Raw genomic sequence first — 24,704 nt, 5'->3', positions numbered from 1 at the left:
TCAGAGGTGTGATTTCACCTTGCTGTGTGCAGATGAAGATTGAGGTTCAAGTGTATCTTTATTTTTATGGCACACACCTACATATACACGTTCTGCATGTGTTTGAGTGACAGAAGTGTGAGAATGAGGTGAGAATGAGCACGATGGTCTGTCAGAGGGGGGCTGTTTGTTCCATTCCCTGTTTACCCATTTCCTTATATGGCTCACTGACCTGTAAAGTGCTAGTTTTATCTACTCTGTGTCTGTGGAGGCAGGCCAGATCTCATTTTAGATTGGCTGCATTTAATGGAAGGTCAAGGAGCATTCTCAACAAGTGATTTCTAAAGCATTTTAGAGCGAGTGGGTCTTGATTCCTCTATCTGTTCTTCGCAGGCAGGCAAGCACACAACAGGAATAAGTTAAAAAAGTGTTACAGAGTCATGAAAACAGAATATGAATCTACTCCCATCTATGTGTCAGCATCCTGTCTTGCTGCATGTTGTATTCAAAGTTAAAGAATTTAAGCAATGGTGGAAATTCCTACTGACTCAGATTGTTAGCTGAGCTTAAACCACCTTTGATCACATGACAAAGTAATCAAAGTGTGTGAATTTTTTGATATGAATAAAGCCACAAACTCTGCAAGTGTTCAACAGGTGGCCCAGTGTTTTTTTGCAATACCAGGAAATACATTTTAATAATATTTTGTAATGCTTACCAGATGTATGTTGTTTCTGTAGTTCTTACTTTTTTGTGTGTCCGTCTGAATTCACAGAAGTGCATGACAGGGCAGGGGTCATGTCCGACCCTCCCTCCCAAACTGCTGCACTTTGAGTAGAAAATTGGGCCTTACTATGTACACAAATACTAAAGTCCTGAACTGACACAACCTGCAATGCAATACAATACAAACACAAATAAAAAGAAGATAGTAGAAGAAATGCAGCACAGGAGAAGAGGAAGTCAAGGTGTTAAACTCTCAGTATCTGGGAAATAAAAGTTGCAATGCAGCAATATTTTTAAGGTTTTAAAAAATTGTTTTTTGAGACATTACTGATAGTCTAAGCAGTATAAGCAATCCAACTAAAACTCTCATTCCTTCTATCAGCCTAAATGTTGAATAAACCCACAGCCACACACCCATTGCCTCCTCACTGTCTCTTTGCATTAGCATACCTCATCTCAGCTTAAGTGTTCTCAGTTCAGCCAGACCATGATGTGATCTCTGCCTGGAGGATCTGTACCACAGCTGCACAAATAGACCGCGTCCGCATTTTCCTGTCTGGAAACTGCCTAAAAAACCTGTTTCATGGAAACTATGATGGATTGGCTGATGTCTTGAATGATGCAGTGGAGATCAAATTAAATGCTCCTCTTGTGTTAGTAAGAGGACTTCATCCAGGAGACATTATGAGCCAGCTCAATTCCTCCTGAACTCGGCTCGGGACAGACAACTCAACCTGAAATTAGATTATAAAGCAGCTTTCCACATCATTGCTCATGAAGAATTAAATTGCAGTATCCCTTATTTCAAGTGTGAAACTGTAATTTCACACCTAATAGAGTGCTGAATCAGTGAATGTGATGAAATGAGCTGCTGTCCTACTTTTGAAAGAATCAAGGTTATCATTTTTCAATTGTATTTAGTTAACAGGTAAAACATGTCAAATATTTGCAGTTCTTTGGCCTGAAAACAATCCTTTACTCTTTTCTTTGATGGAAAGAAAATACAGATGAATGTTTCAGATTGAAGTCATTAGAGTCATAAACATATAATGCTTAAAATGTATAGTATTTTCACATAACCGCTAAGCTTTTACTCAGGGCAACACTGAGAGCTAACATCTGCTGCATTCAGGGCTCACATGTGGTCTTTTCCCATTTCAGAAGTAAATGCCTGGTGCATGTGCCCAGCAGCGACTTTGATTAAAATAAACGAGAAAATCCATTTGTGATGGCACCTCCCCCTCCCCAACTGAGGCCGCATCCTAATAGATGGTGAGATATACAGTAACTGTGTGCTTCCTTTCCTTGTAGCATCAACGCTCCATTATTTTCTCTTGCATATTTTACTTAAGTGCAGTTTTGTTTTCCCGTTGTAAAAATGTAAAGGGGATGATAAACTGTTTTCATTCCTTAGCCAGTCAGAGAACAAATTAGGCATTTTAGAAAAAACATGTCTAAGTCATGATTTGTCAGTTGATATCCTTAATATTTAATTTGAAGATATATATTTTCTATTCAACAATATCCTGCCAAAAGGAAGCAACGGGGTTAAAGACTGCAATGCAAAACTGAATTAATTTCCCAAATGAAAACCAATGTTACCGGTGTTTAATGAACCTTACCTTCTGGCTATTGTGACGAGCCTCTGCATTTTAATGGAGGCTTCTTGGATGCCTGCCTTGCTTCCTCACCACCTGTTCCACAGCTTCCAATTAAGCATGCAATGCATACAGTATTTAATCATTCATATCACTCGGTCTAACCTTAATATATCTATTGTACAAATTAGGGGTATAATACATGGCGTGGATTACAGAGGTAAGACATTTTGGGTGACCACAAACTGATGTTAAAAAGTAACCTGACAGAGGGCAGCAAAGATCCATGTGCCTGCACTGCATGATAAATGAACAAGTGCATGTTTTTTCATGAGCTAAAATGTAAATATAAGACATTCATTGAAGGTGCTGTTCCCGTACACAAGTTCAGTTCTGATCCATGTAGCATTTTTATTTATCAAGCGTTTAGGGGGTTATTATCTGATAACAGCCTGACATTAAAAAAGTAAACATATGATTACCAGCATATCAACAGCACTTCAGAGCAAGTCGTACATATTCTAATTCTAAAAAGGGCTCACCTCTTATAATAATATATGATTTCTTTTGTTAGCTATTTTACAGGTGCTCATAGACGCTTTACAGATATAGTGAAAAGAAAAGAACAAATAAATATATATGGTTAAAGTCAAATAATACAAAAACAATATATTATTATATAATATAATAATAATAATAATATATAATAATAATATAATATATTATACTACCCACATTCCCACGTTGGTTAAGACAAAAGCAAACATTGCCAGTAAGTTGCTGTTGGTCATATGGATGATTTATTGTCATTTACAAAGATACAAAAGCTAGTAATGTTGACTCAGTTTTCAAATCATAGCACTAATATGTCCCATGATGCACCTGCTGTGCCTGTGCATAAATGACCAAGAATCTCTTGATGTCAATGTTAATCTTTTGATGCTACAACACTTACAGAGAAAATGAACTTGATCGAGAATGAAGAAGTAGGAAGCATGCAAGTGTGTGCATGTCATCATCAACTTTAAATATGTATACTGTATATTCTCATGTCAGTTGCGGGCCAGAAAATAAATATGACACAAGCTGAGGTGTTTCCTGGGTCTCAAGTGTTATATGATTCTGCCGGGTGAGTCATTTTGCCGCCCAACGAGGAAAAGCTGCATCAGTCTCCTTGTCCTCCCACTCTGTCTCTGGGAATGATGCGGAGCTCTGAGCCGTGTTTGAGAAACACGTTGCCTGAAACACAGCACAGAGCACCACATACAGATCAGTTTATAGTCTGTGCTCTTTTATAAAGGGCTTTTACTGTCAATAAAACACATACACTGCAAACAAAGATGTCAAATCACAAGCTGAGAGAGAAACATGGACTTTTCTACCTGAAGAAAATATGAATAAATTTGACTTTTAACTGATTTGCTTAAACATTAATATGAGGTTGAAATAATGTTCATACATCTTTTCAAAAATGCGGGTATTAACACAGAAATGTGGTTTAAAACAAAGCCAGTGAGATCTCTAAACTGTTGGATAAAAAAATACTTGAGTATACTTTTTGACCTTTTATTGTTAGCAGTTATTTAAAGAGCAGGTGGGTTTCAGCGAGCACACGAGCGACTTCATTTGAATAATGAATTATGGAAGCACAGACAGAAAATCCATTCAATAATTTGTTCATTCAACCCGCGATCACGCCGAGATCCAACATACTCTCATTCCCATTAAGCCGCAGGAAAGGTTTGATATTGGTATTTAAAAGACATGTGAATTAAAAAGGGGGATTGTAAAATTAAATCTGGATAAAAAATGTCAACCGTGTTCTCAATCCTGTGAACAAGAGGCGGAGTGGCTGCAGCGGGTGAAAAAAGGCAGAGGTTTCTGAACTGAGGCTATTCTTGGAAGCACGAATGTTGCTCAGATACAAAGCTGTTGTGAATTTATTTTCTTTTTTTAGGTGGAAAAATACCAAAGCATTACCTTATCCGGCTCTAAGCGGACAACCCAACATCCATTACCCAGCTACACAATGAGTACGACCCTCAGGGAAACGCAAAGGAGGCTGACAGAGAAAAAGTGATTCACCAGGGTTTGGCAATAATGTGAGAATCTAAAGGCAAGGGAGTTCTGACTAAACAGTTTGGTGTGTCTTGTTCGCCTCCAGTCGATTTTTAATTTAATTTAACATTAAATACTGCCTCTCCAGGCGCTGCATCTGCATCCATTTATCACAAAAACAGCATTTCCATGCAAACAAGCAAGAGACCTGCACCAATACAGAGATGTATGTTCAGTCTTGTAGTAACTTGAGCTAATTTAACACTAGTATAAGTGTGGGAAAGAAATGTTGCATGTCCAAAGTTGATTTAATTATTACATCACCTTTAGATTAAGGACAATTACTCTACGAAAATATTTTGACAGGATCATACACCTGGAAGCTCCTCCCCCTTTTTTGGGGGGAAATTCAACGAGCAGAGAAGAGATGAGAGACTAGGCAACAGGCTTTAGCAGACAAACCCTTAAGGTGTTTTTAACAACTGCCTTTGTCAGAGTCACTGTATTCTCCTGATCATCTTTATCTTACCAAGCTGATAAAGTTAGTTTTCTTTAGCACTTTTCTTCTTTATCAATCATATATTTATCTTATTTACCCTCTTAAAGGTGGGGTAGGTAATTTTGGAGAAACCAGCTCGAGTGCGCTAGGATTTGAAAATACACAGCCGGAACAAATCTGCCACTTCCTTACAGAGCCCCTCCTCCAACACACAAACGCGCACATGACCAATGAGGGCACGAGATAAGTTTGTGCACAGATGGAAGGCTGACAGGCAGGTAGGCCATCCAGTTATTTTAGCCGGGCCGGCTAAAATGATTGGTCATGCTTTTTACAGTACTGCTTCCACACTTCAGATATTCATTGCTATCGGGTTGTTAAGAGCATTCCATGGAATATAACAAAGTGTATCTCGAGCCGGTTTCTCAAACTTACCTACCCCACCTTTAATGATCATTGGTCTCTTAATTCAAATGTAATTTAACTTTTCAATACCCGATTTAAATGAAACGTTTTAATTATAGTAACTGGAACGCTTCATGCCAAATCGATTTTTAACGTCACCGTAAGTAAGGATTTTCAAATTAAGCTTTTCATTCATTTTCCTTCTTAGTGGAACCACCCACATACTGTATACTTAACCTTAGACTATTAACACAATGCCACCAGCGTTATGAAAGTGAATTATGAAACACACTTTAGTCCAGTTCTGCTTTGATGAAAGCACATTGACAAGTGGAGAAAGGCTTGAAAAACAGAAGTTGCTTCCAAGCACCTTAATATATTTGAAGGAAGAAAAACATCTTATACAGTCCACAGTGCTTTTTGTGGAGGTATACAAAAAACCATAATGGGGCTTTTTTTCTGTAAAAAAAAAAGATTATGTAAGGCTCCAAAAAAACACAACAACTCACCCGCTGTCTGGGCAGGGTTGATTCCTATTCCATCTGAAAGGCAACCATGAGGGAAATATGTCAACTCAAAAAGATTGGCGTGCAAATGACATGAACACAGAAAATGCATTTATAATATCCCCAGTTCATAATGACGCTGCACGAGGCAAAACAAACCAATAATAGATAGAGAGTGTCGCTCAGCAGAAGGCAATTCCATCTGGAATAATAACGGGCCAGCCATTAATTCTGCACTGATAAAAGCAAAGCTCTTTTTGACATTGCAGTCATGTCTCAGACATTTTAAGACAAAACACTGCTCTCAGTCTTATTTGGCAACAATGTGTCCAATGACTGCATACCCTCAGCCACCTTAATGTCATAATTCTATCAGATAATACATCAGGCATACATTTTCTAAACTTTCTCAATGGACTATGACTAGCAGAGGTAAACAAAACATAATCAGTTTTTTATTTTATTTAATTGTTGGGAAAACAATGAATCTCAAAAACAGTTTTCCCTCTTTCAGCCTCAAACACCATTCACTGAAATGTGTTCTGATAATTGGTGGGACAAAAGTTGAATTTGTGGTATTTGGCTATATAAATAAAATTGTATTTGAATTTAATTTGACTTTAACTGTGGTAATGACCACTCTGTACATCGTACTGGCTCAGGTTATTTAGACATGGATCTGTTGGTTACGTAATACAAAGGGTTTAAATTGTTTAAATGAAGCTTAATTTTAGTGAAATAGTTGAGTCGAATAATCACTTTTAGATGGGATTTTTATATTTCAATCTCTTACATATTTAGCAACCAATTATGCTGTAAGTGGGCTCTAATTAGCTAGACTACTTGTATCTAATGTGAAAATGTAATGTTGAATTATATGTTTTTCTGGGTTTCTGTGTTTGATTTCAATCCCTGCTGGTAGCAGACACAGATCAGAAAGTTCATAGATTGCTCAATGACTTCAGTTGTAAAGCAGTAAAAACATGCACAAAACAAGAAGATATTTTCCTTGATTATTAATTATAATACATTTCATTACATTACATGTTACTTGTGAGACACTTTTATCCAAAGTGACTTACATACTCAATACTGAGGGCAATCCCCACAGGAGCAATTTGGGGTGAAATGTCTTGCCCAGGGACACAGCGACATGCTGACTGCAGCATCTATTACATTACATTTCCTCTAGCGAAGGTTTTACCCAAAGCGACAGACAATTGGTGAATTCCACCATGTAGAAAAAAACGAATTTAATTCAACAGCATCAAGCTATAGTGCAAACATTTATTTGTTAGAGCTTTCTAAAATGCTCTCCGCTTGTTGTTGACATTTTCAAACTAAGCCGAGTTTCCAACCACCTCTGTAAAAACCCATGACTTGTATGAGACTCTCTGAAGTCAGAGAGCCCGTAATAACTGGATCTGATCAACATGTCACTTTTTAGTTGGAAGACTTTTCCGTGAAAACTCACCATTTGTTATGATTGCACTGGTAGCCGATGGCACTTTGAACTATAAAAGAAAAATAAAGCAGAGAGAATCCCCATTAATGAGATTCATAGAATTTAACATTTAAGAAATGCAAGCAGCAGTCAAAGACTTTGATTAAATAACCAGGGACATGTTGCAACCCAATTCCACTTGGCGTGAAGACACAGTGTGAATAAATCATCAAAAAGAAAAGATTTATCTGCTGAGTCAGCAGACTGACATCCACTGACTTTGTTGGGTGACAACTTTGAAATTGGATCTGTAGTTACGATGTTTTCAGAAGCAAAATTGGTGATACAAGCAGAAAGACAATGCTGTGAAGTGTGTTTTGGTTTTCTTTTGCAGTTGACAGTAACGTGTGTGCGTGCGCGTGCCTGTGTGTGTGTGTGTGTGTGTGTGTGTGTGTGTGTGTGTGTGTGTGTGTGTGTGTGTGTGTGTGTGTGTGTGTGTGTGTGTGTTCTCTCTGAGGAGTTTTCAGACCTGTTTCCTGTCAGATATGCTCTCAGGAGGCTCTGTGTGGACTCTACCCCTGACTCTCTCTCTCTCTCTCTCTCTCTCTCTCTCCTGCAGAATGTAAAGTATGGAGAAATCCGCTGAATTTATTTCGTGGAGCCGAATATAATCGGTGAGTAACGGAGGCAAAGCAACCTTCATCTGGAAACCTCCTCTCTCTCTCTTTCTCTCTCTCTCTCTCTCTCTCTCTCTCTCTCTTTCTCTCTTGTGTTTTTCCTCATTAGTCTGTCCAGTTTTATCAATCAATCAATCAAAGTGTATTTATAGAGTACTTTTCATACACTAGAGGTAGACTCCCTCTCTACAGGCAACACACTTAAAACCAACACAACTGCCCTAGTTTAAGTCAAATAAATACAAATCAAAGGTTATATTGTCTGCAGCGTAGCTTTGGCAACGAAAATCTTAAGGCTGCTACAACAATGCAACACAAATATGTATATGTAAATATGACCTAAAACAATAAAGGATTGATCGATTCTGCACATTTTTGAAATAGTTTTTAAAATGTTCTTGTTCAATTCCTCTTAGTGTCCTTATATACGCACCCTTATATACCAACGTCTGTGTACACCTGGTTCACTTCCTACTCTCTGTCGTCCTTCCTCTATCCTCTCTCTGACGTGTCCTCCTCCACTTGTCCTTTCCTCACCTTGTAATCACGCTGTCATGTTCTATGTTTATCAACCTGCATGCTGAGGTCCAGCTCTTAACTTTGTCCATTTTCAGTCGAGTACATAATCCACTGATGCTTCAGCACAGCCTGTGACTCACTCACGGTCACCTGAGCAACGAAGACAAACTAATAACCTCTTTTGCTTTCCCCCCGTTGTGCGCAGATATACGTGGGTAACGGGTCGAGAGCCGCTCACATATTACGATATGAACCTTTCGGCACAAGACCATCAGACCTTCTTCACGTGCGACTCGGACCACCTCCGGCCTGCTGACGCCGGTGAGACAGCTCGTGCATGTGCAGTAGATTTATCTGAGTTATTAAGTGTAATGTGACCCTTCTGACATCTTTGTTTGTGTGTTTGTTTGGCAGTAATGCAGAAGGCGTGGAGAGAGAGAAACCCACAGGCTCGCATCTCTGCAGCACATGAAGCTCTGGAGGTGGAAGAGTGAGTTCCTCTTTGTTCCATCTCTTTGTCTCCTTTTTGTCTCTTGTATATATTTAAGTCACCCCTTATAATCAAGGTCTGCTCGTCATAGTTGGACACAAACATTCCCATGAAAAAATCACCATGTTGTTTCAGATTCTTTAGATCCTTTTAATGCCGGAAGAGTTTTAAGGATCAAATATTCCACAAGAAAATAATGGAAAAAAACCATCATTTTTGTGTCCTTTTAACTATTTGGTGAAAACCTAGAGCACATGTGTCAAACTCAAGGCCCGGGGGCCAAATCAGGCCCTTGGTGGATTTAATTTCGGCCGCAGGATCATTTTAAATTACTATTAGATCTGGCCCACCGGTATATTGCACGCACACCTTCACTCCATCCTGAGGGTTTCCTCAGCTCAGAGCCTGAGCCCAAACATTGATGAACTTGCACCCAAGATGAGATGCCAAGTATCTGAACTAGCATCACAGAGCAGCACACTGAGTTTAATGGATGTTTCCTTCTGCACTTTTTTTCTTGAGACAACAGGGCATGTTTGTTTTTGTCTTTGAGGGAAATAGTTTTTTTGCAGCTGTTATTGGCCTGTGGAAAAATGTAATCCTAAGAAATGACTCTGGAAAAGCTGCAGATAGAGCCATAAGAAATGAATGCAACTGATTATTTAATGTTTAATGTTGTTTTTATAGGCAATCATTTAAGCTTTGTTAGTCCCAGGTTTAATATGTGCAATAAATTCATTTCAATACGTTCGGCCCTCGACTAGTACCCATTTTTTAAATGTTGTCCCAATGTGTATTTGAGTTTGTCACCCCTGCTGTAGTGTGTGACAGTGTGTGTTTGTTTTGTGCATGTCAATAGTCTACAAAGGCTAGAAGCCCAGGGTTCAGCCAGAGGGAGTTTCTGTCCCACACACCTGACTGAAACGCCTCGATTGAACTCATGTGTTTGTATACGTAACATAGTGACATCACTGTGTAACAGTTGTGCTTCTATTGGCTAGTGCTCCAACACATTGTATTTAAGGGGCTCTAAGCGTTGACCAATCGCAACAGAGCTGTCCATCTAACCAATCAGAGCAGACTGGCTCTGGTTTCAGACAGAGGTTGAAAATAGGTGCTGCAGCACAGTCAGTATGAGAAAAATAAAGACCTTTTTGAACATTAAAGCATGTAAACATGTCACAGTAGAGGCACAAAATACAAATATGAACATGAAAATCCGAACACTGCACTATAGCAGTAAAGTGTATTGAATAAAAAAACTCAATTTTATGCACTTAATCTGGGATGGCAAGAGCAAGCATTTAACTATGCTATTTTTAATTTACAGTCACTGCATAAGTTACCATCATCAGGTCATGTGGAGTGTTTTACCTTACTTTTTTTACTTTCTTAAATCTGAGTTTCAAACGTGCAAGCACAAACAAGAAGTGTTATGTCACAAATAGTGTGGAAGGATTGCACACGTTGATGTGGAAACCTCGAGCCTCCAGTTAACTGGGATTTGACTGTAAAAACTAAGGCTCATTTTGCTTCCAGCAGTCAAATGTGGTCCAGTCATACTTGCATCGGCGGACAAAAGTCGTAGCCTAAGAGAAAAAATATCTGTGACAAAGTTAAATTGATAAAAGAAACCCTGATAGATTGCATATAGTCAGGTCAATTGAATTCACAATGCAATAAAAATGTCGAAACGGAAGTTAACGGAACTGTTGTCTGGTGTTTTTATGTATTATCTATATGTGAATCACAGCCTGACACTAACAGATGTTGTCTCCCTGACAACGTGCCCTGTAGCTCAAGCTAAAAACGCCAGCACATGTTTTCACAACAACAGAATATACCAGGATCTAAGGTACCGGTAAACTAAATCTATAATAAAATAGTTTAAAAAGGTGAAATATAGTTGAATGTAGCGGTAAAGCTGTGACTGCTGAGCTGTCAGTGTACTCACACTTTGTATGGCAGCCGGGGGTCCGACGTCAGGGTGATTTTAAACGTTACTTTAGACCTAATGAACAAGGAAAACAGAGAGTTATAAGCACGGGGATGTTAGCTAATACATATTAAATATATCCAGGTAAAAATGACACAACATAAAACATAAACTCACATCTTTTGGGCGAGGCGACTCCGCTTGCGATCTGTTTACACACACCCGGAAGTCCGAAGGACCCAGACATACACGTCATCCCTCTGGTTCTATTTCTGACAAATATCTGTGTATAATTATACTTTTCAGGTGTATCTTCGTATTCTTTTAAAACATTCATTTATTGTGCTCAATATCCGTGGAATATAATACAAGTTAGAGGTATTCTTTGGGCTAATAACTGTCAGGCATTTATAACAGACGTCTAAAATGTACCGTAAATAACGAAAGAAAGCGCACACTCCACGATGCGCACTGATGTTTGTTGAGATCGTGCTGCAATGCATGTGGATATTGCACTCCTCTAACTCAGGTAAACTTTATTTTTTACCTTTTCCTAAAGAATTATGTGCTTTCATTTTAAACACTAGGCTATGCCTTCCAACACATTGAATGTACCGTCAGTAGACTGTCATGTGAAAATATTACTGAAACTTGAATCATAATTGAGAGGCAGGCAATGTGAGCTAACATATGTGTTAATATCAAACATTTTGCATAATCCATTGTAATGTAAAATAAACTGCATATTGACTTCAAACGAATGACAAAATTGTCATGGTGTGAAACTTTTTATTACATCTTTTACATTTAAGTAAGTTATAATTATTGGTTTTTAGTCTAATAATTTGGATATTTGTCTTTTCTTGCTGGTTTGGCTTTCTAAAAATGATAACGTAGTTTGTATTTACATCAGCTGTCTGGCCTTTAACACCTTGATGTCAGACCCAGCAGAAAGCACACAATTGCACCATGACTTTAATAGTGCTTTCAATTTCATAACAATAACAACAATGTTGACAATAATGTCCAGAAACATCCACCATGTTGAAGTTACTGTGTGGGAAGGTAGTTATTTAATATTTACTGCTAATTAGTTAAAACCAAACTTAACTTCATGATTTTGGTTTTACCTACTGTATATGTTACAAGGCAAACATGAATCCAGAACCAAGTATTTGAGTGATGAACTAAATGCACAGAGTCTGCCAAATGATTTGATTATGAATGGATTATCGGGTCACAGTGGTAGCATTTAAGCACTTTGCCATCAAAGCTGAATAATTTTCAGAGGTCCTGTATTCATCAAGGTGTCAGAGTGAAAAGGTCAGCCACATCAAGCAGTTCACTGTTATCATCAATCCAAACAGAAAGCACAAACCAGGAATGTTCATTTATTTTATGGCGTCAGAGTCACGGATACCCCTGTCTACTTAATGAAAGTTCATAGGAAAATGTATTCCAGAAGAACAAGCTGTACCAATATCACATCATCTGATTTTGATGGTCTAATCAGAATGCAAGTGCCCGTGGTTGTGGTATTGTTCAGTCATATTATAAAAAGTCGCATCAGATATATAGAATAATAAAAACTGTGTTTGAGAGGAATGAATATATGCATATCAAATATACTGTATGATATATTCTATGTATGTTTTATTTATTTTATAGTGAGGATGATGTGGACTTTGTACAAGAGATGGATTGAACTTCAGAATCAGAACGCCCAATGGGCTGTTAAGAACAAAACTGGCCACAGTATTGCCCAAAAGGAGGTCAAAGGCCATCGAACAGGAGTCAATGGATGGCCAGAGACGGACCAAGGAAGCCACTACGAGTGAAGTTCCACACGGGATGACGACTGAGCCATCTCCGTTCACTGAAGAAGAACTTGATAGACAGTCAAAACATCTGATAGTTGGTGAGTGGGCTTTTCATCCGAAATGATAATGACAAATAACATCAACAATAAGACAAATAACACTTGCATATTTAAAAGTATATTACAAGCACATAGAGGTATCGCCTATGTAAGTCAAGTCTTGGGTCTATGCCATAGACACAGAGACGGAGACAGTGAAAGGATGATGCAGTGTAGGCAGTGGAATAACAACCAGCGAAAAGAGTAGGAGCAGACTTATTATGACGGCTCACAGTTACAGTGCTGACACTCAGGCTCATACCTCTGGGATTTCAGTGGTGGGTCTTTCCCGAGAAGAAGTACAATTGAAGAGGAAGGTGTAAGGCTTTGAAAAAAAAACCCAAGGGAAGAAAATCTTAAAGGGAGCACACGAAAGAAACAATGGAGAGGTGTGTGACACATCTATGCTAATTAGAAAATAATGTTTTTGTAGAATCATATTTTGTATAGATAAGATACTGTATGAGGTCTGTATATTGAATAATTGAAAGGCAGACTAGCAATTCATTTTTTCCTCAAGCATGAAAAAAGAGTGACTTGATTCAACATATTCTTGACACGGCAGAACATTTTCATGAAGTATTCAGATTGAAGTGTTTTGCCTGATCTTATTCTCCTTTGCCAAAAAGAGAATTACATAATCAGAAAGAGATTCAATACGTATTTTTCAAACTGTCTGAATCTATAATCGTGGTACAAAAAAACTAAACAATTTCTATGAAGCAGAACGGCTAGAGAAATATATTGTGAAGTCATGAGAGTGCACTCAAAATGCAAAATACAATTCCTGCATTCAGCGCATTATGCAGCCTGCATTACACAGCCTGCATTACACAGCCTGCGATGAAATGGCTCATTAACATACCAAAAGCAGACCCCATGGGTAGAGAAACAAACATGACAAAATACAGTACCTGCAGAAGTATACTGCTGCCTACTGTATGCACGAGAGCATGCACAAACAAATATGTTGCATACAGGTGTACAGTAGATACAGAGAGTGTCTTTTTACTTTATTTCTCAGCATAAATGTTGACATAATTTAATACTCCCACCCTCAGGGAAAGGTCACATGGCGACCTAGTAAGAAAAAACAAAGCATCATGGGTAGGTAGTGCTCTGTGTGGAAGTGATATTCAGTGTCCACAGCCAGTGTTGGAGAACTCCTGGCCTTACGAACGCATATCATTCTCTATTTATACGCAGGACATTCTGTTGCTAGAAATACTCTGCAACACCCCCTCACTAATCCTTTTTAATTCCAAGTTGTTGGATTTGTGTGTGTACGTTTTATTCAGCGGTTTTATGTTCCTCTGTTTTGTATCAACTGGCCATATATATCAGCCCGCATGGCTCTTGTGGATAGCTTAAATAGCTGTGAGTTGGCCTGAGATCAGATTGAAAACATATGATATAATGTAGATGTCTGATAAGCCAAATACTTTCCTTTCATCCATATCCTGACCTTACCTGGCTCCACATTGACAGCTTGCCTGATAAGCTGCATATTGCCATTGCCATACTGAATTAGTTTAAAATAGACATTTTATTCCTTGATTTTCCCTCAGTCGTAACCCAGCAAAGTCCACTGCTCCAGGCAGAGAGGAAGTTCATAATTAATGCATTAATAAGTAGCCCTTAACCTTTTAGCTCCCTGCTATTTTGAACATTGGCAGCTAAGAATGGATTTAAAGCCTGGGCTTACCTTATCACACTCTACCTGTGATAGGATCATTAGGAAGATGTTGAAGTAAAAATCAGAGCCCCGATAAGAATGACTTTAATTCTATAAATCTGTCTTTATTATTTGGTGAGTATGCATGACATGGTTCCAATCTGTAGAGATCCAGTACAGTAAAGTGTAAAAACTCTAACATGTTCAATAAACATTTTACAGTAACTCATTGGTTTTAGCATAGTGTTTGCTGTTGGCATATAAGCTTAATAAGCTTAAACGTAACCACATCTAACACAGATTTTCTTCTCACAGTTTCTTGAAATGTTTGTTGTTTTTTTCACATGCCGTTTGCATTTGTATCTGGTTGACTTACCACTTAAAAAAAACGAATCTTCTAAAGCTGGTTTGTAGACAGCCCTTTTATTTCTTGGCCAGCTGGGTCCATAAATCAAATTATGTATGACAAATTAGTTGTGTGCATTGGATTGGATTCTTCCCATACTGTATATTGTTGTCTGACAGTAATGTAGTGTACTCTATACATGGAGAGGTTTGTAGAAAATGCTATGCTATATATATTCCGTTATGTAAGTTGCATACTGTACGAGACATTTCTGTTGGTTTCACATGGGACTTTACCTTTGATCTGTTCGTAGGACATATCCATCCACCCACTCATCCTAGTACTTATGGTTCTGTATACTACAACACTGGACTCCCTCCGTTGTGCCTTTCTTGTATCAAGCAACCATGAAACAGAGGAAAACAGCCTTTTAATAAGGGTTCTAACCGATATGAATCTTGCAAATAACCTCTGATTACTGCCATTAAAAGGGCTGACTTCATTTAGAATGATCATCCATCATATTACTTGTTAGACACTTTTATCCAAAGCGACTTACATACTCAATACTGTGGACAATCCCCACAGGAGCAATTTGGGGTGAAGTGTCTTGCCCAGAGACACAACGACATGCTGACTGCAGTGGGGTTTGAACCTGTGCTCCCCTGATCCAAACACCTACGGACAACCCACTACACCACACGCCCCTATATTTTCATATAAACGGGTAACCTTGCAAAAAGGTTGGTCCTTAATTTATTGTCAAACATAATGATGAATATTAATTTGTGAAAACTATGTAAAGAGACTTAAGGAGACAAGACTGTGTCTCTCTTCTGATGTTTATATACTCTGTATAATCCCCAGGATACTGAGTTAATTACATTTGACCTGAAGAATAAGTTGCCCCGGCTGTGTTAACACTGAGAGGGCATGGTAAGCAGAGTACCAACGCAACTTTTCCAAGGACACATGAGTCAGACATTATGTTTGTATACAGTGAAAAACTCCCCGATACCCCGCACTGCTCCACCATCTCTTCCTGCGATAAATATTATTGATAGTTCATTTTAAACTTCCTGTTGTTAATGTATTCCCCAGATGCTCTTCAGGAGTCATCATCCTGGTGGCACACTTAGCCAAAACTCAATGAATCACACATGCAAGTGAGAGGCCAAATATAAATACATTATTTAAACACACACACACACACACACACACACACACACACACACACACACACACACACATACACACCAAAAGCTAATGATGCTTGACGGAATAATTTAGTTAGGTGTATGCTCTGTGGGTTTAGGAAATGAAAAGAATCTGGGGAAAAAACATTTAATTTCAAACATCATTTTAGTAATGTGCTGTATTTCCCTTGATGGCTGACAGTTCTTCTCTGAGAAAAAGGTATATCTCCTCTATCAGCATGATGCTGAGTTCTCTCGCACAGTGCTTATTTATTATCTGCAGTCAACAACAGATCATTTAAATCGACAACTCTGGATCTCAGGTAGCAGGCAAGTTAAAGTGATCTCAATGTGTTATCAGGATAGAAACACATTAAAGGGCAACAGCATCAATTGTAATTACATGCTTCCCTCAGAATTGATAGGATGATACTAGGAAGCGCTCACGACCAGCTTGGAAAAGATGCATGAATAGCCAAAAGTAACAATAAGATTGATGAAGAACAATGTGTGCTTATGCATCATAAACTAAAGATGAGTGTTTGGAGAGATGACAGGAAATAGAAGAACACAGAAAGCCGCAGTGATACATCAGGAAGGGTGATGAATATGTGCAATGTGTTATTGATCATGATGACAAATCAACACGTCAGACAGATCATTAGCGCCAGCCTGTTTCAGCCGTATCGCAGTATGTTCCTTCAGAATACAAAAAAAGGTGTTCAAGTCCAAACTTTTTTTTTTTAACATGACACTTTACCATACAGTGATATTTATTTGCATAGTAATGTTCTTAATCATATAACAAAAGTGCCATAACGTGTACTGAACATTTACAAAATATGAGTCTTATATGGAAGTCTTCCACATCATCATCATCATCCTCCATCATCTCCCCTCCTCCTTATCTCCCCTGTTTGTCATGTGGCCATTTAAAAGTGTCCTCACCAATGTGCTTCCTTCTCAAATGTAGCACCACTTGCCTCCTGTCTCCTTTCATCTTCTCAATACTGCATCCAATTTTTCCTTTACCGTGTTTCTGTCACCTTCGTCCTCCTTCAAAGATTAGAATTGAAGGTGTCGCTGACGGTAAAAGCTGCCTCCAGTCTAGCTTAATATTGTTATGGTGGCTTTAGCCGTAGTTTCATATTCCCTCAAATTCTCCAACGGTCAACCAAACAAACCAACAATTACATAATCAATACAAATAAGACCATTAAATGTGGCACTCAAAGGTTTTTCGAAGCAGCACTCACAAATTGATCATTATCATTTCAACCTTTAAACTATAAACTTCTCCAGGTCTGGATGTATGTGTAGCTTCTTGTGTGAGTTTTTAAGTGGAATCAGTGCATCTATGTGTGTCTTAGCTGCCTGCACTACAGAAGATGAGGCCTAAAGCACTAATAAGAGTGCCTATGATTACAGCTCTATCCCCTTCTGTCATCACTCACACACTTCCAGACACAGCCAGCAATATTTAGATGTGGGAAATCTGTGTTTCTGCCAGAAAAAACCGTGCACCCCAATCAGTCGGTGATGTGCATGATTGGCATCTCTAAAAAGGAAATGTTGATTTTGAAGCCAAAGCTGTCAAATGTATTCAGTTTATTCAGTGGATTTTAAAAGGCGTCCTTAAGCCCCAGGTGCAGATTACTGCCGGCGCGGATGATCATTCAATATGTTAATTGAAGAAAATCAATATGAGTGCAACGTTTGCACCACAAATGTTTTTGTTGTAACCCGATTTGTCAGAACAATTTGAATGTGGCCTTGTCAAATCAATACTAACCTGCTCGGGTACCATTTGTTATGCTGCATGGAACTTTTTTCTCAAAGTTTTGTAATCGAGACAACATTATATATTCATTGAGAAGGAAGTTCTACATAGTTTAGTGACCAGAGTTATAAGGGTGACTAAACAGGCCACATCTGGTCTACATCTAATTTAACTTTTAAATACACAACTGAGTTTTGTAGTCAAAGAAAAGGGCAGTCTCCTCTGCAGGCTGTCAGTGGCCTTTAAAAGTGAAAATACATTAATTAACAGCTTGCCTTTTTAAAGATCTCCCTCGTTTTCAACTTGCCAGGACATTTTAGTAATTCTAACAATCATTTTGACAAAGCATTTGCTTAATGGATAGTTAATTATTATGATTACAGATGGGAAATCGTTTGTAGGTTTTGAATAAAAGTCTGAGTCCAGTTACAAATGGATGGCAATCAGTCAACAAGAAAGCCACTAAAATACAAACTGAAACAGTAAATATCGGTATCAGAGAAAGAACATTTGCACACCTAGGACATCGTGGACTTTTACATTATTTGTATGTTGTGCAGCTCGAAATTTAATATTATGTAAGCTGATCCAGAGTTGCACATTAAAGGCTGAGACTCAGACTGTTGGAAAAACGGAATTGTCTTTGTGGGGAATCATTTAGGTTTGAAAGTCAGAAATGAAAAGGATAAAAAGTTCAACAATACAGAAAACTATACAATATGACCTACCGGTAGGCTACATAGAGTCACACTATCTCAACCGTGAAACATTTCTATGACACATGTTTGCAGTAAAGAAAAGAGCAATTTCAGAAGATACATATATGCTGGATTCGGACAATACAAATAGGAAATGCAAAACAGAGTATTCTTATTTATTCACCTGTTGCAAAAATATGTGCATAAATGTGTTCAATCACGCATCGACATAACATTGCCAGCTGAACAAAGTGACTCCATGTATCCAAAAATGTGTCATGGTGACAAAGGTGTATTGTTTGATCTTTGTCCAATTAGCCTTTTCATGTATGTTCTACTTATTTTGTCATTTCTATTTCAAGTATCGGCTTACTGCATACAATTATGCAGGCAGACAAATGACGTAAGGGTCCTTTGCTCATTTTCAGAGGGGCTCTCCGTCCTGTTGTGGTGATTGACTTATGACTGCATATTATGGCTAAGTAGCTCTCTAATCAGTCTGGCACTAGAATCTCTCTTCGTCTGCCACCAAAACACTAGCCAATCATTACAGATGGCTAATGTCCTGTTTTACACTCAAAATATCTCTAACACTCCATCACACTGACGGCACATGTTTCTCTATTGATGCCATTCTGTTGAATCGACCACCTGTTACTCATGGCTGCAGCTTTATTACAAGGCCTTCTTACTTGAATGCACATTAAACTGTGATACAGATTGTTTAGGTATTGTGTGCAGCCAACTGTCTATTTTATTATTTATTGCTATATATTTTTTTCTGTGTCCTGTGTTGCCATAAGGTAAGGCAATTTTGCGCACACTTGCACATATTTGACAAGTTTATGATTCTTCTTGTAAGACATCATGCAGTCAATTTGAGGAGGGGGGGACTTTTCACAGCCTGTCACCAAACTACATGTCAACCTCAGTTAATGTTAACCTCTGTTAGCCTGATCTTCCCTGTCAGATGTGGGTTATTCCTACAGATAGATGCTGCCCATTGTTATGCCTTCATTTATTTATTGTAAATTCAGCCTTGTGAAGGACAGTTCAAGTGTGCTGCTTCGAATTTTCATTTGAAAGATTCAATTAGAAAAATGGGAAAACAGAGGTACTCTCTTTCGGTGAATTTAGAGGATGAAACTGAGATGAGAGAGAGGGTCCAGCATGCAGCCCAGTGGTGCAAAGCACACATCAAAACATGGTACTAAAAATGACACAAAGCACCTGAAGTGCATCAAATTAAAAGCGCTTCCCTGGCTGTATTCCACTATTGAGTTCTTATTTATAGCAGATTAGTGACTCTCTTATCCAGAGATATCTCAATGAGTTTGATAGCAGAAAGAAAAGGTTATTAGGAGCACCTCCCAAAAACCCAACGGCATTGTAACACTTACAAATACGTGATGCAAAAAGAAAACTATACCTGATCTGAGTAGAGTTATCAAGAAAAAAATATAAGCTATTTGTTTTATAACAAATGTGTTTTATTTAATGTTTGACACTTTTCAGGTTGTTGGGTCCTTTATTACCTTTTATGCTCTTAACCTTTTATTTTTATTTTTTATATTACCATATTTTATTCAATATGCTCCTTAGATATCTTTTTATTTTATTTGTTTTATTATTTTCTCCTTATAGCTTTGTGAAGCACCTTGAGATTACGTTGTTTTTAAAGTGTGCTATATAAATCAAATGTATTATTATTATTATTTATTTATTGTGAAGTTCAACCCAGGATTCAATAGTCAGAAGCAGCAGAGAAGAAGGCATTGGTAGCAGGAAATGTAATTCAGTGTAAAAGGATAGAGTTTTTTCTGTGTAACTGCAGATAAAGGTCAGCCTTGCTTTGCCGACGGTCATACAGCAGGATGGCAGTAGCAAAGCAAAGATGTAATTGGCCTTCAGCTTGTATACCATTTGGAGCAGGGTTTTTTAAGTTGGCAATTTAACATCACATAATACATTAGATTCTTACTTTTAAAATGTCAGTTAGTTCTATACAACCTCAAGAGGAGGAGATGTGTATTTCTTTGTAGTAAGACAATGGAAACATGTTTCTACATGAGGAGGCGTGTGGCACAGTGGATAGAGCGTTGGTGTTGGGATCAGGGGAGCACAGGTTCAAACCCCACTACAGTCAGCATGTCGTTGTGTCCCTGGGCAAGACACTTCACCCCAAATTGCTCCTGTGGGGATTGTCCACAGTATTGAGTATGTAAGTCGCTTTGGATAAAAGCGTCTAACAAGTAACATGTAATGTAAAAAGAATTCCCTTCCCTATTTTATTCAAAACACATATACAAACCAGACATACAAGAATCAAAATATAGTTTGTTCCAACAACATTTCTCAATACTGATCCTCTAAACCTAACCCCAGTTTGTTCTTAAATAAACTCTCATGCTTCTCATTCAGCTGCCTAATTGCTTCACTCAGTTTTCTTGCTTTGCACTTATTTAGTGCATACGGGGGCGTGATCTAATGCAGGAAAATAATAATAAAATACTTGTGCTGAAAGGTAGGAGGTATAGGAGAGAGACATGGTGAGAGAATGAAAAGTATTTAAGGTGAAGCTGGGGGAGATCAGCTTGCTGTTTTTGGCACCATGGTGTCAGCACAGAGCGTACCCAGAGCCTCCTTCAGCAATCAGAGGCTTAATGGATGACTGGCCTCTGAAGGTGGAAGTGCTATACTCTAGTGATAGAGGTCTGACTCAGGATCTGCCCGTTTCACACTCACCTGGGTGATCTCTCAGAGACAATTGAGCAATGTTTTTGCATAGTACTTGGTGGAAGGCTGCATTTTGAAGTGCCAAAGTGGCATTTTGAATGGATTTCAACACATTTCCTTGAAAGTCTGACAATCCATGACTTGTGCTTGTTAAGCCTAGTTGCTCATCGAGACTCTTGCCACTTGTTTTTTGTTTGGCTTTAACAAGGTAGCACATGTTTAACCAGATCCTGTTCAAACTCATAGAAGAGATACAGTATTGGCGGACTTAAACACTGCATAGATATCAGTTTGGTCTTATTGATGCCTTCAGCAAGTTTTCAAACATGAAGTGGTACAGTGGTCTTCCTTCATTACCTCTTTAAATCCTCTTTGTTAACCGCTGCCAGATCCTGTTTAAAATGGAACCATTCGCCAGATGTTGATGATTATGTATGTTAGCCATTCAACCATAGTTTTAGAAATGATCTCATTTTCACTACATGTGGCTGTTGGAATGATTGTCAACTGTAGAACCATTGGTTTGCACCATGTGGCAGATTGAAAAAGTGAAGGTGCCAAATGTATGGCAAACGGGCTATTCCTGTAGTGAAGCTGTCACTGCAGCCCATTTATTTTGATATAAACCATTTCTCTACTCAACTGTTCTCATGGCAGCAGGGTAACTCAGGAATCAAATGTGCTAGCCTGTCTCCCCTAAACCAATTTCATTGCAGATGCCATATATTAGCTCAAGGTGTTTCTGCCCATTCAGCATGGATATAAGCTTCCTCTTTGGAAAAGTAGAGCTTGAGGATATTTCCCTCTAAAAGCACCTTAGGAAAATAGGCAATTTGCTGGTCATGATGCATGACAACTGAAAGACACTGTCAAATAATGTGCTCCTCTCCAATGATGCTCAACAATAGTGCCGATGGAACCTATAGAAGTACTTTCTTTTACCAATGTGTGTCAGTGAGGTATTATTATTATCATCGCCTTCGTAATACTGTAACCAAGTCAGGTGCTGAATTATTTCACTATAATGGTCATAATGATGACAAATACTTCCACTTTTGCTTTATTAGTGATATGCAACAAGTGTGTAGTCATATTAAATCAATAGTGGATTAGGTTATAAACCCCATCAAACAATAAAGAAAAGAGGTATTTCTTTCTCAATGGGAAATTGGTAGTTATATAATCTCAGCTGTCAGGCCTGGTATGAGTTGAAAAATGTTGCTAATAGAGATAGAAGAAGGATTCATGTGCTGCTATATTCAGCGTTACTGCTGCTATTATGTCCGATTGTTAGGCTAAGTGGCTGCTGTCCTATTTACCTGTCTGTCAAGCTACCTGCCTGTCTACTTGTTGATCTTGAATATGGCTTCAGCGGATTCTGCAGAGATGTGCTGTGTGATGCCACAGCTTGTTTTCAGAACCGACTTGCTTTGTTAATATGTAGTTATGCTAATGTATCAATCCATTGTCTTTTAAAGCTCTAAGCCATTTATGTTTGATCCTCTATTCCGCATGTCTGTGCAATGCCTCGTCTCCTGCCTGTTCATCATATTTATGTCCAAATATTGTGTGGTCTTTGAAAAGTCGCATGCAGTTCCTGTGTCAACTTACAAAAGCTTAAGAGATTCCCAATGCCCTTAGGTCTCCTTGTTTTGTTTTGTTTTTGTTTACATTGTAACATAACTGAATTCAGTTTTTGTCCCTTTCCCAGTGCAAAAAAAGCTCTGATCGTGCAAGCCAAATGAGCAGTATGATATAATGTGTTTCTGTATGCCGTGTGCTCTGTTGGAAGACTAATAACCATTTGGAAAAAAGTGCACATCAGGCTGCGTGTATGTATGCATAAGGGTTGGGGTAGAGGTTAATGGATATTGCGGTAGATAATGTAGATATAGAGAGGAAGGGGGCACTATAGATTGTGAACAAAGCTAATTTACCATCCTTAATCATTAATAGACTCCTTCATGAGGCTCAATCTTCACAAAGTAATACGTTATATGATTGATATGCATGGGTTTACTATAGACGGGTTAGACCTGATCAATACCACAATATCTGCCATTATCTACCTCAGTGTGCAGCCTCACCACACATCTTAGAGGGAAAGAGAGATAAAACCGAAAGGGACGGATCACCAAATTAAGACACTTGAGAGATAACAGAGCAGCCAACTATTAAATCATCAATCCACACCTGGTAACCATGGAGATAAGTTTCGGCTCATTATCTAAGGATGAATAATTTCTCCCCATTTTCAGTGACCGCCTCAGGGGATAAAAGAGAAGTGGGAACTCATCACAGTAAGGCTGACAGGATGTAACCACATGAAGGAGTTTCTATATACTCTGCAGCACACTGTTGGTATTTTCATGCACCCTCATTAAATATTTAGAGGAGGGGGGAAGATCAAATATTACCCAGATGTTAAAAATGGTCAGATAAGAGATCCCCAGAATTACTTTTTGGATATACAGTACAGTATGTGCACTACATGATCTATAAGGTTGTTTTTGTAACATCACTTTTTATAATGGAAGAGTTTATTTACTGTTTTTTGTAAAGGTCAGCCCGAAGAAAATCTCTTTGTAACCTAATCTCACGGCTACATGCTCTGACATTTGTTTACACATACAGTAGAGGCAGGCACAGAACCATTTATGTATTCACCCAGTGTATTGGTTGTGCGTATATACGACTGAATGTAAGGTAATAAAAAGGGAATGATAAATACAACAACGGCAATGACAAATATTCTTTTAGAATCGTTACTCAGAAGATATTACAGTATCTTTGCAGCACGGTCATGATGCCCGATAGGAGTGGAGACATGTTGGAAGTCTATTTGTGTTTTCTTTGATAAAGTTCAGTCCAACTGCTCTGGAATAAATGACGTTTGGTGGAAAGTACAGCCAGTAGTGCAAATGGACTGGCCATGATTTCAAGCCTTTTGTGGTAGGACTTGCGTGAAACTGATTCACTGAAAAGCAGAATGTTATGAATGTTTGTTGTAGAAACTGGCTCTGTCAATCTGGTCGACAAACACCATTTTAATGTCATTGAATCAAATCACTATTGGCATTTCTTTAGAAGACCCTCAATAGAACGATTCACACGAAGAACTATATGAGCGTTGCACAGATGAAGGGTATGTTTATCAAATTGGTGCCATGAGGGCATGAAGTGCTTAATATACAGTATTAGGGCTGAACGATTAATCGATTTTAAATCGAAATTGCGATTTGAAATGATGCGATTATCAAATCGCAAAGCCTGCGATTTTTTTTAACCATTTTTTTTTTTTTACATTTTTTTTCTTTTCTTCTTGTATGTCAGTCATCCACACCAATCAGAAGTGCTGTGCTCCACATGTAACAGCCATTGTTAACCAATCAGAAGTGGCCCATGATAGAAGGTGATAGACAGATTGATCCAATCACCTGCCAAGTATTTTTGAAAGTGCCTGCCCTTTCCAAATGGCTTCCAATGGAGCTTTCCTAGATGGTTTGGTGAAACAAACC

At 38.4% G+C, this 24,704-nt stretch overlaps 1 protein-coding gene and 1 long non-coding RNA gene across 2 annotated transcripts in view; one reads left to right on the top strand and one right to left on the bottom strand.

Annotated features, from left to right (window-relative positions):
- Positions 1 to 3,080: 3,080 nt before the first annotated feature.
- Positions 3,081 to 24,704, bottom strand: part of ufm1 (ubiquitin-fold modifier 1) — a 32,495-nt gene continuing 10,871 nt past the window's right edge. Inside the window, exons 2-5 of the mRNA XM_010792082.1 lie at positions 10,858 to 10,912; positions 7,246 to 7,285; positions 5,775 to 5,807; positions 3,081 to 3,542 (exon numbers count right to left, since the gene is read on the bottom strand). Of these exons, the coding sequence (XP_010790384.1) occupies positions 3,469 to 3,542; positions 5,775 to 5,807; positions 7,246 to 7,285; positions 10,858 to 10,912 (202 nt within the window). The 3' untranslated portion in view covers positions 3,081 to 3,468. The remainder of the gene's footprint in view (positions 3,543 to 5,774; positions 5,808 to 7,245; positions 7,286 to 10,857; positions 10,913 to 24,704) is intronic.
- On the top strand, positions 7,798 to 8,909 carry LOC104963481 (uncharacterized). The gene is made up of 3 exons (XR_800321.1): positions 7,798 to 7,889; positions 8,617 to 8,732; positions 8,826 to 8,909. It is a non-coding gene; the product is annotated as an uncharacterized lncRNA (long non-coding RNA).

The sequence above is a fragment of the Notothenia coriiceps genome, unplaced genomic scaffold, assembly GCF_000735185.1.
Source record: "Notothenia coriiceps isolate Sejong01 unplaced genomic scaffold, NC01 NC01_scaffold00036301, whole genome shotgun sequence".
In the NCBI taxonomy this organism is placed as follows: domain Eukaryota; kingdom Metazoa; phylum Chordata; class Actinopteri; order Perciformes; family Nototheniidae; genus Notothenia; species Notothenia coriiceps.
This window is presented reverse-complemented; position numbering and strand designations above follow the sequence as displayed.